Source organism: Carlito syrichta, unplaced genomic scaffold, assembly GCF_000164805.1.
Source record: "Carlito syrichta isolate Samal-C Ts95f unplaced genomic scaffold, Tarsius_syrichta-2.0.1 Scaffold307015, whole genome shotgun sequence".
Classification (NCBI taxonomy): domain Eukaryota; kingdom Metazoa; phylum Chordata; class Mammalia; order Primates; family Tarsiidae; genus Carlito; species Carlito syrichta.
This window is the reverse complement of record NW_007251111.1, coordinates 394,297-407,135: the sequence shown is the minus strand read 5'-3', so window position 1 is coordinate 407,135 and position 12,839 is coordinate 394,297. Positions and strand designations below refer to the sequence as shown.

The 12,839-nt window shown below is 46.1% G+C and overlaps 1 protein-coding gene and 1 pseudogene across 1 annotated transcript in view; one reads left to right on the top strand and one right to left on the bottom strand.

The window, feature by feature from the left end:
- The window catches only part of LRIG2 (leucine rich repeats and immunoglobulin like domains 2), a 54,065-nt gene extending 44,573 nt beyond the window's left edge, over positions 1 to 9,492 (bottom strand). Inside the window, exon 1 of the mRNA XM_008063728.2 lies at positions 9,039 to 9,492. Coding sequence (XP_008061919.1) covers positions 9,039 to 9,277 — 239 coding nt within the window. The 5' untranslated portion in view covers positions 9,278 to 9,492. The remainder of the gene's footprint in view (positions 1 to 9,038) is intronic.
- Positions 9,493 to 10,053: 561 nt separating this feature from the next.
- LOC103266088 lies at positions 10,054 to 11,440 on the top strand (annotated as a pseudogene).
- Positions 11,441 to 12,839: the final 1,399 nt, after the last annotated feature.

The following is a 12,839-nucleotide window of genomic DNA, read 5'->3' as shown; positions in this document are numbered from 1 at the left end:
AACCGGAATTACAGGCACGTGCTACCATGCCCGGCTGATTTTTGATTTGTTGTAGAGATGAGGTCTCGCTGCCCAGGCGGGTCTTGAACCCGCGGGCTCAGGCAATCCACTCACCTCAGCCTCCCAAAGGCGTGGGATTACAGGCTGAGCCACCGAGCCCGGCTGAATTTTTTTTTTTTTTGGAGTTGGAGTCTCACTCTGTTGCCCAGACTGGAGTGCAGTGGCCGCTTCCAGCCACCGCAGCCTCGACCTGCTGGGCTCCGGCGACCCTTCCGCCTCAGCCTTCCAAGGAGCTGAAACTACAGGCGTGTGCTACCACGCCCGGCTAATTTTTTGATTTATTGTAGAGATGAGGGCTCGCCAAGTTGCCCAGGCGGGTCTCGAACCCGTGGGCTTAGGTAATCCATTCATCTCAGTCTCCCAAAGCGCGGGATTACAGGCTGAGCCACCGAGCCCAGTTAGCATAAAGAAATTTTAAAGAATTCAACAAAGCACAGATCTCAACTAACATTCAGTAAGCAATAACTGCTTATGCCTCAGTGGTTCTTCATCACTGCTGCACATGAGCATCACCAAGGAAGACTAAAATACTGATGGTGACATCTTAACCTAGACTGAAAAAATCAGAATCACTGGGGAGTGAGGCCCAAGCACTCGTATTTCATAAAAGCTCTCCAAGCAATCCTTAATGTGCAGGCAGGGCTGAGAACGGCACTAGTCCAGAAATCCATCTAATACCCCAAAGCCACATGGGCACAGGATGCTCTGTAAGATTCCTTCAACTCTTTGCCTTTTCTCGCCTTATAATAAACCTGTCAACAAATATTTGACATCTACTACAGAAGAAGAAATTATTTCACTTCTATGTAATACATTTCTATGTAGTTTAACTTTTTATAAAGAGCATAGATGCCCTTTTATAATTTTTAAATTTTTCTGAAATAAGACTTTTAAAATGAATCGGGTTCCCTCCCACTGTGGGAGCTTTTCTGTCCTCTCAATAAATCCTGAGAGAGAGAGAGAGAGATCATATTAAAAAGGCAAAAAGGCTGAAGGTCAAAATTCTTATGGATCTATTTAACATACTTTCCCTCTTCTTTCCAAGTTTATCTCTAAAAGTGGGTAAAGGAAACAGTGGAGGCATTGCTGATATTAAGAGAATCAAATAAGGTCCAACACAGTAGCTCACATCTGTAATCCCAGATAAGGATGGAGGACCGCTTGAGTCCAGGAGTTCGAGACCAGCCTGAGCAACACAGCAAGACCTCATCTCTACAAAAAATTTAAAAATTAGTCAGGTGTGGTAGTGAACAACTGTAGTGTCAGCTACATGAAAGGCTGAAACAGAAGGATTGCCTGAGACCTGGAAGTTGAGGCTATAGTGAGCTGTAATAGTGCTGCTGCACTCCAGTCTGGGTGACAGTGAGACCCCAACTGACAGTGAGACCCTGTCAAAAAAAATTCAAATAGATTGTAGACAGAAAATCAGTGAAAACAACAGCACCATTTTTCCTGTACCAAACTCAAGAGAAAGTTTTAATGATGGTAATGCTAAGGAAATTGTGGTAATACAAGCACACTCACAATGACAAGAGGAGTTAAAACGGACCAGTCATGCTGGGCTCAACCTAAAATACCAAAATAATTCAGGGGGTACTTGTGTAACAACCACCCTAAGTGACCAGATCTGTCCCAGACACAGATTTCTTAGGCTCTCTCGTTGCAGGCCTTCCTGTGCAGGGATCTTCTGAACTAACAAAAATGCTTCGAAGACTGTGCTAGATTTTGTGGACTCACATCTTGTTTTCCACTTCCCCAGATATGCCAGGATAAAGAAGATGAAATACATTAAAAATCTTTAGAGCAGTAAAAGAAAAGCGTATTGTGTATGCTCTGAAATGACTGTTGACAGTGAAACAGCTCAGGGTAACCGACCACAGCATGCAAGCCAAGAACAAGGTATAGTGGATTATGGAAATGCCAGAGCAGCCTGTCCCATCCCCCCCATATGGTTTAGGGATTTACTAGTAGGTTTGTTTCTTTTATTTATGTATTTATTATAATTATTTTACTTGGGCCATTAATTCCAGTTAAAGGTTTTTTTCTTTTAGAGACTAGAACTAGTGTTTCCGCTAATGTCTACAAAGATAATATATGTGAAAGACATCCATGAGGAAGTATCCCAACTTTGGAAATGAGTGGCTGAAATATAGTTACAAACTATTAAAAAGTCCTCAGGCCAGACACGGTGGCTCACACCTATAATCCCAGCACTTTGGGAGACCAAGGTGAGAGGATTGCCTGAGCCCATGGGTTCGAGACCAACCTAGGCAATCTGGCAAAACACCTCCACAATAAATCAAAAAATTAGCCGGGCATGGTGGCACGTGCCTATAGTTCCAGCTATTTGGAAAGCTGCGGTGGAAGGATCATCTGAGCCCAGCAGGTCAAGGCTGTGGTGGCCATGAGTGTACCACTGCACTCCAGCCTGAGCGACAGTGAGGTGCCAACTCAAAGAAATCTTCAAACTGTAGCTTTGAGCCCTCATAACACTCAGCATGCAACTAATTATTAACACTCAGTAAATGTCTAACAGAAGCTAGAAATGAAAGATTATTTGTGCATATAGAAATTTTTCTAAATTTGGGGGCAATTATAATATCAAACATAGAATGAGCTACAGTTAGAAGTAACTTTGAATGTGCCTATATTTAGAATTTTCCTTTTTAAAAAAAAAAAAAAAGATAGCTTTGAAATTAATTGGCTAAGCTAATGCCCTGATAGCATTTACCATAAAGAATGAAGCACCTTGAAAAGAAACCACCTAAAAAGATACCTAAAAGACTAGAGGTGCAAATGAGAAAGGGTTGCTTGAATTTCTTTAAGAATTTCTCCTGATCGCCTTCAAAATGTATAATCTTCCTTTAATTGGATTATTCACTACACTTATTCAGCAGTTATTTCTGAGCATCTACTGCTGGTCACTGTTTACCTATACACTGAAAAAGCACACACAGGCCAGGCTCGGTAGCTCAGCCTGTAATCCCAGCGCTTTGGGAGGCCATGGTGAGTAGATTGCCTGAGTCCGTGGGTTCGAGACCCACCTGGGCAACTTGGCGAAACCTCATCTCTACAATAAATCAGAAATTAGCCGGGCGTGGTAGCGCATGCCTGTGATTCCGGCTACTTGGAAGGCTGAGGCAGAAGGATCGCCGGAGCCCAGCAGGTCGAGGCTGCGGTGGCCGGGAGCAGCCACTGCACTTCAGTCTGGGCGACAGAGTGAGACTCCAACTCAAAAAAAAAAAAAAAAAAAAAAAAGCACACACAAAAATCCCTCCCCTCATGATATTTACATTCCACTGAAAGAAAGACAAAGCAAAACATGTAGCATGTCAGATGCTGATACCTACTAAAGCGAAAATAAAGCCAAGCAGGGAGTCAGGAGTGCCTCTGGAAGAAGAGAGGCAACCCGCGTCCTGGGCTTCTTGAGAATGATGTAACAAAAATAAAAGGCATAGGAAGATTGGAACTGAAGGTCTCAAGGCAGACACTAGTTTGTGGTGATGCTGTGAGCGTTGAAGGGAAGGAAGGGATGGGCATTTTTCCAGGAAAAGGCACAATTCTCCACCCCTGATTGCAGACCTGGATGAGGTGATACTATCCACAGCAAGAAGAGTTTCCTCTTGATTCCCGGAGGCCTAGAGGCCAGGAGAGAAGAAATTCTATTTGGGGCTTGATCACAGAATAAACCAGGTTTCTAAACCCACGGACTGGTCAGCCCCAGCATCAATCTCGCTTCCCTGTGAGAAGCACTAATGAAAACCATCATGGACTCAAAATGGAAGGAGAAAGGAAAAGGAAAGGTAGATGGTAACAACGGAGGTAAACGTGAGGAACTTTAGCAAAAGGGGAACCTACTCTGTAGATTGTTTTTCAAGGGCTCACTGTCGATTCCCCATCTTGCGGTTTAAATCTGTTAAAGCAGATTATTTTCATATTCCAGCTGGACTATCCAACTACAATATCAAAATTGTTGCCTCCTCTCATATTTTTCTTCATAATCTTCACCCTCTATATGTAATAGAGGATTTAAAAAGCAGCACTATAGCCGGGCGTGGTAGCGTGTACCTGTAGTTCCAGCTGCTTGGAAGGCTGAGGCGGAAGGATCACTGGAGCCCAGCAGGTAGAGGCTGTGGTGGCCGGGAGTGGCCACTGCACTACAGTCTGGGTGACAGAGTGAGACTCCAACTCAAAAAAAAAAAAAAAGCAGCACTATTCACTAGCAACATGGAACCAACTGTGCTGCCTGTCAAAAGAGGACTAGATGAAAAAAGTGTGGTACATATACACAAATATTACACAGCCATAAAGAAAGATAAACATATGGACTTTGCAGCAACTTGGATGGATTCAGAGTCTGTAACACTCAGTGATCTAGCACAGGATCAAAGAAGTGAGTACCACATGTTCTCATTCATAAGTGGACCCTGAACATGCTACCATAATACTATAAGAAAGGGATTTGCTGGGCGCATTGGCTCACACCTGTAACCCCAGCACTTTGAAAGGCTGAGGTGAGAGAACTGCCTGAGTTCATGGATTTGAACTCAGCCTAGGCAACGTGGTTAAGATCTCGTCTCCACAATAAGTCAAAATTATCTAGGGCATAGTGGCATACACCTGGGCAACATGGTGAGACCTCGTCTGCACAATAAATCAAAATTATTTTGGGCAGGGTGGTACATGCCTGTAGTTCCAGCAACTTTGAAGGCTGAGGCAGAAGGATCGCCCAAGCCCAGCAGGTTGAGGCTGCAGTGGCCATGAGCATGCCTGGGTGACAAGAGTGAGACTCCAACTCAAAAAATACAATACAAAAGAGAGTTAAAAGAGTTCATCTTCAGGGAGAAAACAGAGAGAGAGAGAAAAACAAGAACTGGAATGAATAATACTACAGGAAAGATTGGCAGTTGCAGATCACTGCCAGGGAAGGCAGGGCCCCATAACATTAAGAAGAGTATCTTATCCTAAACCAGGCGAAGTGAGGACCAACGAGAGGCCCAAACTTCACCTGCACGGTGACCATTTATGTATCTAACCCTGAATTGTACCCCACATCTCTGAAATCTTAAAAAAATTTTTAATTAAAAAAAAGAACTGGAATGAATTATAATCAACTCCCCTACCATATCACCCTTATAAAACCAAAGAATACTTTCCAAAGACGATCCTTACCAACATTACAAAAAATGTAGAAAGAAACTACAAGTGATCTGTTCTTTTAGGAAGGAAATAATGAAGCACAGGCAAAGCATTGCAGTTTTTTGTTTTTTTGTTTTGTTTTGTTTTTGAGTCCGAGTCTCACTCTGTCATCCAGGCTGAAGTGCAGTGGCACACTCATGGACACAGCAGTCTCAACCTGCTGGGCTCAGGTGACCCTTCCGCCTGTCTTCCAAGTAGCTAGAACTACACACACACGCCACCATGCCTGGCTAATTTTTGATTCACTGTAGAGATGAGGTCTCGCCAAGTTGCCCAGGCTGGTCTTGAACCCTTGGGCTCAGGCAATCCTCTCACCTCGGCCTCCCAAAGTGCTGGGATTATAGATGTGAGCCACTGCGCCCAGCAAACTGAGCCACCGCACATGGCCTAGCTTTGCATTGTTTACTTGCCATCACAAAAGGCATTAGTAGTGAGCTCAGGATATCTGAAGGGATCAAAATTCACATGTTAACAGTGAAAACATTTTGCCAATGTCACTAAGATAGCTAGAGGTTACAGTTCAAGTCACACATGACTATTCATCTGTAAAGATTTTCCGAGGGTTATTCAACATAAGCTAATGTACTCTCTGTATGCTAAAGAACTAATCTGTTCACAACTATTCTAAAAGAATAACTGCAGGCCAGGCATGGTGGCTCAAGCCTGTAATCCCAGCACTTTGGGAGGCTGAGGTGAGAGGATTGCCTGAGCTCAGGGATTCGAGACCAGCCTGGGCAACTTGGTGAAACCTCACCTCTACAATAAATAAAAATAATAATAATAATAAACCGGGTGTGGTAGAACGCTCCTGTAGTTCCAGCTACTCGGAAGGCTGAGGCAGAAGGATCACCTGAGCCCAGCATGTTGAGGCTGTGGTGGCCGTGAGCATGCCATTGCACCCCAACCTAGGCAATAGAGTGAGACTTCGACTCAAAAAAAAAAAAAAGAATAAATGCAAACAAACCTTAAACAATTATAATAAAAATAGAAGTTTCTAAATAAAAAACTACAGGTGTAACTAAATAGATATATAACCCACTAAAATTCAACGAATACAGCAGTGGTTCCCAAATACTAATCCCATGATGAAATTTTCAGCAGTTGACAGTGAAATGAAAATAGTAAGGACAAGGTTACAACTTTTTCATAAACCTAAGTTTACATAATCTATAGAACTGTCCTTAGCTTTAAAAGTATGTACTTCTCAATGTTTTGGTGCTTTCGTGAAATGACCATGACAACAAGTGACAGGGAAAGTGGTTCTAACACACTTACGTGGCAAAACAAAAAGTTGCATGATAGACCTGATCTTCCAACGCTGTGTATGTGTGTGATACAGAGCTCAGCACCCATAGAAAATGCAGTCAAGTTCTGAATAACCAAATAATAGTGTTTCTCATATAGAGAAATATAAAGACAATATCTGAATAAGTTTCCAAAAGCCAGGATTAATGAATTTTGTCCACAATCATGTTGATGATGGCCAGAAGTTTGAGCTTTTGAGTTTGAATCACTAATATACTTAAAGCACTGCATGTGTTTTAAACATTAAAAATTATATAAAGATGCCCTTGCCATGGTTAGAGCTTTAAAAAAAAATTACAGAAAGAAACCCAAGTATGCTTGATGGTTTTACCATTAAAGGCAACTGCTGAAGAATGTTTCATTTCTCAAGTTAAAATAGTGTAATCTTATCTTTTAATATTCTGAGTTCTTCTACTAATGTAAGACTTCATCCAATTACGTTTCTGTAACAGAATTGCTCTCTAAGGCATTTCACTTCAACTGAAAACATCAATTTCATTACAGAACATTTAAACTTTCTGAATGTCACTTGGCTTTAAGCAATTTATCTTGATTAAACAAACTCAGATCCAAACACAAAATAAATATATTTTACATAAAATGATTTCTAATTAATGCTTACGTACAAATGAAAGATCTTAAAAAGTAGGCCACATTTACTTCAATTACAGCTAAATAAAGTTGTTTTGTTTTTAAACCTGTGACAGATTTATTCTATCATAATCAGGTAGCTGTTCCAAAAATTTCTTAGAAAAAGGCATTTATGGCCAGGTGCAGTGGCTCATGCTTGTAATCCTGGCACACTGGAACACAAAGGTGGGAGGATCGCTTGAGGCCATGAGTTTGAGACCAGTCTGGGTAACATAGCAAGGCCCTATGTCTCTAAAAAAAAAAAAGGCCAGGCACATTAGTTCAGCCTGTAATCCCAGCACTGTGGGAGGCCAAGGCCAGAGGATTGTCTGAGCCCAGGGATTCGAGACCAGCCTGGGCAACTTGGCGAGACCTCATCTCTACAATAAATCAAAATATTAGCCAGGCGTGGTGGCACGTGCCTGTAGTTCCAGCTGCTTGGAAGGCTGAGGCACAAGGATCACCTGAGCCCAGCAGGTTGAGGTTGCGGTGGCCACGAGTGTGCAGCTGCACTCCAGCCTGGGCAACACGAGTGAGACTCCAACTCAAAAAAAAAAAAAGGCACTTGCTGCGTAACAAAGATACTGCGCTTGGTTTAATTCAGACTATTGCAAACTAATACAGATTTATAAATCTGAGTCAATTCAATTAGAATTAGCTACAGGTGGCGCTACCATAAAACAACAGAGAGTATCTTATCAAGTTGAAGCTCTATGCCTAGTCAACATTTGGTTATTTGTGTTAAGTTTCTCAATAAATATATAAGGTGGCTTTCTTTCCTATCTATGCTAATCTGTTTGCAAATACATAAATACTTCTTGGCCTCTGTAAAGGAGACCTATTTGTGCTCTATTTCCAATGAAAATCCAAACAGTCCCTCATATTTTATTTGCACCACAAGCTATTCTTTTTCGAGAAGACTTTCTTAGTAACAACTCTATTAGAAGTCTGTCAATTAATAAACAGGTTGCTCGGTTAGTGGAAGAGAAATTAACTGTATGTTAGTGGTTAAGAAGCCCTATAATTGCAGCATTTAATTTAACTGTTGTTCCTAATGCCACCAGGCTGACTCAGACTAATAAGTTCTCCAGGTGCCATTGTCTAATAAAGGCCTGTCAAGGTGAAAATTCACCAGTGGAGACTCCAGAAGGATTCACTTAAACACTGAACTTGCTTCTCATGCACAAAAAGAACGGAATCTGGGGCTCTCTGCCACAAGAAAATGCACCGAAAATAAGGTATCACGTGATTTTAGAAAAAATACTCCTTCCCTTAACAGGTCATCCTAAAGTAGACCAAGAATGCTACTTACAAAGATACTCTGAGCGCGCACAGGATCTCCAGCTACACAATGAAGTTTCCAACCCTGTTACATACCAAAACCGCGGCACAAAATGAGCCAATTCGCAACCCTGGACAAAAGACAAGTTGGCGTGTCTTGGGCGATCGTGGGGATAAGATCCCGGGCCCCAGGACCACACACGCGTTTACGCACACCCCAAAGGATGCAGCTCAGCGTAGGCCAGGAGAAGCGCTCCCGCGCGCCACCCGCCCCGCAACCATCCAGAGTCGGTGCCGAGGCCCAGGGCCCGGGAGCCTCTAACATTCAACATCCCCGCCCCATCTCCTCCCCCGGCCCCAAGAACCGTCGGACCCTGGCCTCCACGCGAGTCCCCAGAAAGCTCCGCACGTGCGTTTTCGGGCGCCCCTCGCCCACAGCCAAGTTCACCGCGGCGCGAGGGCAGTTTCCTTCGGAACTCAGGCTCCCGACCACGCCCTCCAGCCAGACGGCCCCCCGCCCGTCCCCGGGGCAGGGGGTCACCCCGCCTCGCCATCGAGCTCACAGGCTAGCGGCGTCCGGGGGCAGCGAGCCCGGCAGCGCCCTCCAGCTCGGCGCGGGCGGCTTCCTGCGGCTGCAGTCCAGCAGCGGGATGCGGCAGGTGCAGGGCGCGGGGCAGAGACCGGCTCGCGCGGCGGGCAGCAGGAGGAGGGCAGCCTGCGCGAGGAAAAGCAGCCGGGAACACGGTCCGGACCGACACCCCAGCCACTGCTCCTCCTGGACGCCTAGGGGCTCCGGCGCCATCTTCCCCGCGACCTGGACCCGGCCGAGAAGAGCCGCCTGCTCGAACAGGCGGCTCGGTGGAGATGCCTGGCGGCTGCGCGACCACCCGGAGCCGCAGCTGTCGCCCGTACCCTCTCCAGGCAGGCGAGGGACGGACGCGGCGCCACAGCGGGGGCGGTGGCCGGGGACACACCGCCGAGGCCCTCCGGACGCGGCTCCTCCGCCCCGCCCCGCGACGCGACGTCCGCACGCACAGCAGCCAGCCAATCGGGGCCACAGGACGGGGGTGCGTCGGGGGCGGGACTCCGCGAGGGGGCGGGGCCGAGGACAGCCGAGCCCCTTTACGCGGAGGACGTTAAGGTGTCCCCGGACTTTGGGTGCCCCTCCCGAGTTCCGCCGCAGTTCCTCCGCGGGAAGGCGCGGTGGTTCCTTAAGAGGGAATGGTGGGCCGCCGCGCTGCAGGTTCAGTCCCGACGCTGGGCTTATCTACTGCAGTCGTACTAAAGCATCCTTTAGCTCCTCTGGGCTTCAAGAAAGAGGAGCGGCGGGAGGGCCGCTTTCCAAGTCGCAGGCACGAATGGGGCGCGGGAGCTTGTGCCCTCGCTCCGGCCTGGTCGGCCTCCAAAGCCGAGCTGGGGCCTCCTCTGCCCCCTGCTGCTTGTCTGCAGTTCCTGCTGTTCTGCGAGCGGCCGGCGGCTCCCGCTTTCCTAACACAAAGCTTGTTCTCGCGATTATCTGTGAACGGCCTTGGGAGCTCCCGAAGGCCGAGGCCCCGTTTATTCACGTGTGCACCTTCCAGCTTCTGATCTGGCTTGAAGTTCAGGTCAAGTTCATCAAGTTCATATGTTGGTGGGGCCGCACCTGCATGTGCCTAAGGAAGACACCCTTCTTTCCTCGGTTTTGGGGGATGCTGTCCTAGGTCAGCACTCTCAGAAAAGCTAACGAGACGATAAAGAGCGTTCTGCGCAGTCAACGAAGCAAAGACTGGGTGTGAGGACGTTTTTTTGGTTTGTTTTTCCCGATGCAGGGACTATGGGAAACTTCCTGGGAACAGTAAACCCTGGCCACCCTGTGCTCACTCAGCCATGAATTATATCCAAGGTTATGAATAAGACTTTGAGAATAATAGTGATCGTTCACTTACACGTATTGCTTTTTATGTTACTTTTCAAAGAGCACTTGGATCTGTTACTTTGTTTGGTCCCTCAGTGACTGTGAACTTGGCAAGACCGTTAATTGCTGATGAAGAAACAAGCCCAGAGTTTAAACCAAGTTACCCCGAGGCAGAGGCAGGGCTGGCATTAGTATGGGTTTTCTGATTTGTAAATTAAAAACCTGAGCAGGTTAAAAAGAATGATAATGTCTACCTAGGCCATAATGTTGTCCTAGAAGGTAACTGAAATCAATATTTCCCATGGCAAATTTGGAGTCATAATTATGTGCTGTAAAAAATCGTTTTCTGATTTCTTTCCGTGCCCAGAACAGCCATGGGTCGTGGTCCAAAGGAGCATCTGAAGCAGGCAGCAGCTCCAAAGCATTGGATGCTGGATAAATTGACTGGTGTGTGGCTCCTTGTCCATCCACTGTTCCCCACAAGCTGAGAGAGTGTCTTCCTCTCATCATTTTCCTAAGAAACACACTTAAGTATCTTCTGGAGGGAGATGAAAAAGACATCTGCATGCAGTGGTTCACTAAGATCGACAGCAAGGTCCAGACTGAATAACCTACCCTACTGGGTTTATGGATGTCATCAGCACTGACAAGACTGGAGAAAATTTCTGCCTGATCTATGACACCAAGAGTCACTTTGCTGTTCATCGTATAACACCTGAGGAGGCTAAGTACAAGTTGTGCAAAGTAAGTAAGATCTTTGTGGGCACAAAAAGAATTCTTCATCTGGTCACTTACGATGCTCCCACCACCTGCTACCCTGATCCCCTCATCGAGGTGAATGGCACCGTTCAGATTCATCTGGAGACTGGCAAGATTATTGATTTCATCAAGTGTGACCCTGGTAACCTGTGTATGGTGACTGGAGTTGCCACCTAGGAATAATCAAGGTGATCACCAACAGAAAGACATCCTGGGTCTATTGATGTGGTTCATGTGAAAGATACCAACGGCAACCGCCTTGCTAACCGACTCTCCAACGTTTTTGTTATTGGCAAAGGCAACTATTCCTGAAGAGAGAGAGACAAAGGCTGGGCGCTATGGCTCATGCCTGTAATCCCAGCACTTTGGGAGGCAGATTGAGAGGATTGCCTGAGCCCAGGGGTTCAAGACCTGCCTGGGCAACATGGCGAGACCTCGTCTCTACAATCAATCAAAAAATTACTAACACCTGTAATCCTGGCACTTTGGGAGATGGAGGTGAGAGGATTGCCTGAGCCCAGGGATTTAGGCAGTCTGGGCGACTTGGTGAGACCTCGTCTCTACAATAATTTTTAAAATGTAGCCAGTGTGGTGGCATGCACCTGTGATTCTAGCTACTTGGAAGGCTGAGGTGGAAGGATTGCCTGAGTCCAGCAGGTCGAGGCTGTGGTGGCTGTGAAAGTGCCACTGCACTCCAGCCTGGGTGACAGAGTGCGACTCCAACTCAAATTAAAAAAAAAAAAAAGAGAGAGAGAGAGAGACAAGAGACTGGCAACCAAACAGAGAAGGGGGTGAAATGGTCTCTATGTGACATGTAAGAAAGATCTGTACCTAATTAAAGATAATGCAGAATGGTTCGAATAATTAAAATCCTTTTCTCAGTGTGTGTTTTTAATTTATTTTGAGTCAAAGTCTCATTCTGTCACTCAGGCTGGAGTGCAGTTGCATGGTTACAGCTAAAGCAGCCTCAATCCTTCCATCTCAGCCTTCCAAGTAGCTGGAACTACAGGTGCTGTGTTTTGGTTTACTGTAGAGATGAGGTCTTGCTAAGTTGCCCAGGCTGGTCTCGTACCCCTGAGCTCAAGGAATCCTCTCCCTTCAGCCCCCCAAAGTGCTGGGATTACAGATATGAGCCACCATGCCTGACCATCCTTTTCTGTGTTTTAATACTGAAATAATTGTTGGAATAAATGCCATATTCGGTACTCTAGTCCAAATCAAACTTGTAAAACCAAGATAGCAGAGTAAAACACTCCTAGTCTCCTTCCCCTAGCTGTTAAACAGGCTTCACAACCTCCAGTAAGATACTGGGCATAGACAGGAGGCCCACAAAAATAGAAGGCAGTTTAGTTCCTTTCTACATCATAGTTTCAGAGCTTCGCTATGAAACTGTGCCAAATGGGCCCATTAGAAATTCATGCTTTCAGCGAGGCTCAGTGGCTCACGCTTGTAATCTCAGCACTTTGAGAGGCCGAGGCAGGAGGATTGCCTGACCCCAGCACCAAGATCAGCCTGGGAACTTGGCAAGACCTCTCAAACAATTAAAAAATTAGCTGGGTGTGGTGGTGGGCACCCATAGTTCCAGCTACTTGGAAGGCTGAGGCAGAAGGATTGCCTGAGCTCCGCAGGTCGAGGCTTTGGTGGCCGCTCATGAGCACGCCACTGCACTCCAGCCTGGGTGACAGAGTGAGACTCCAACACACACACACAC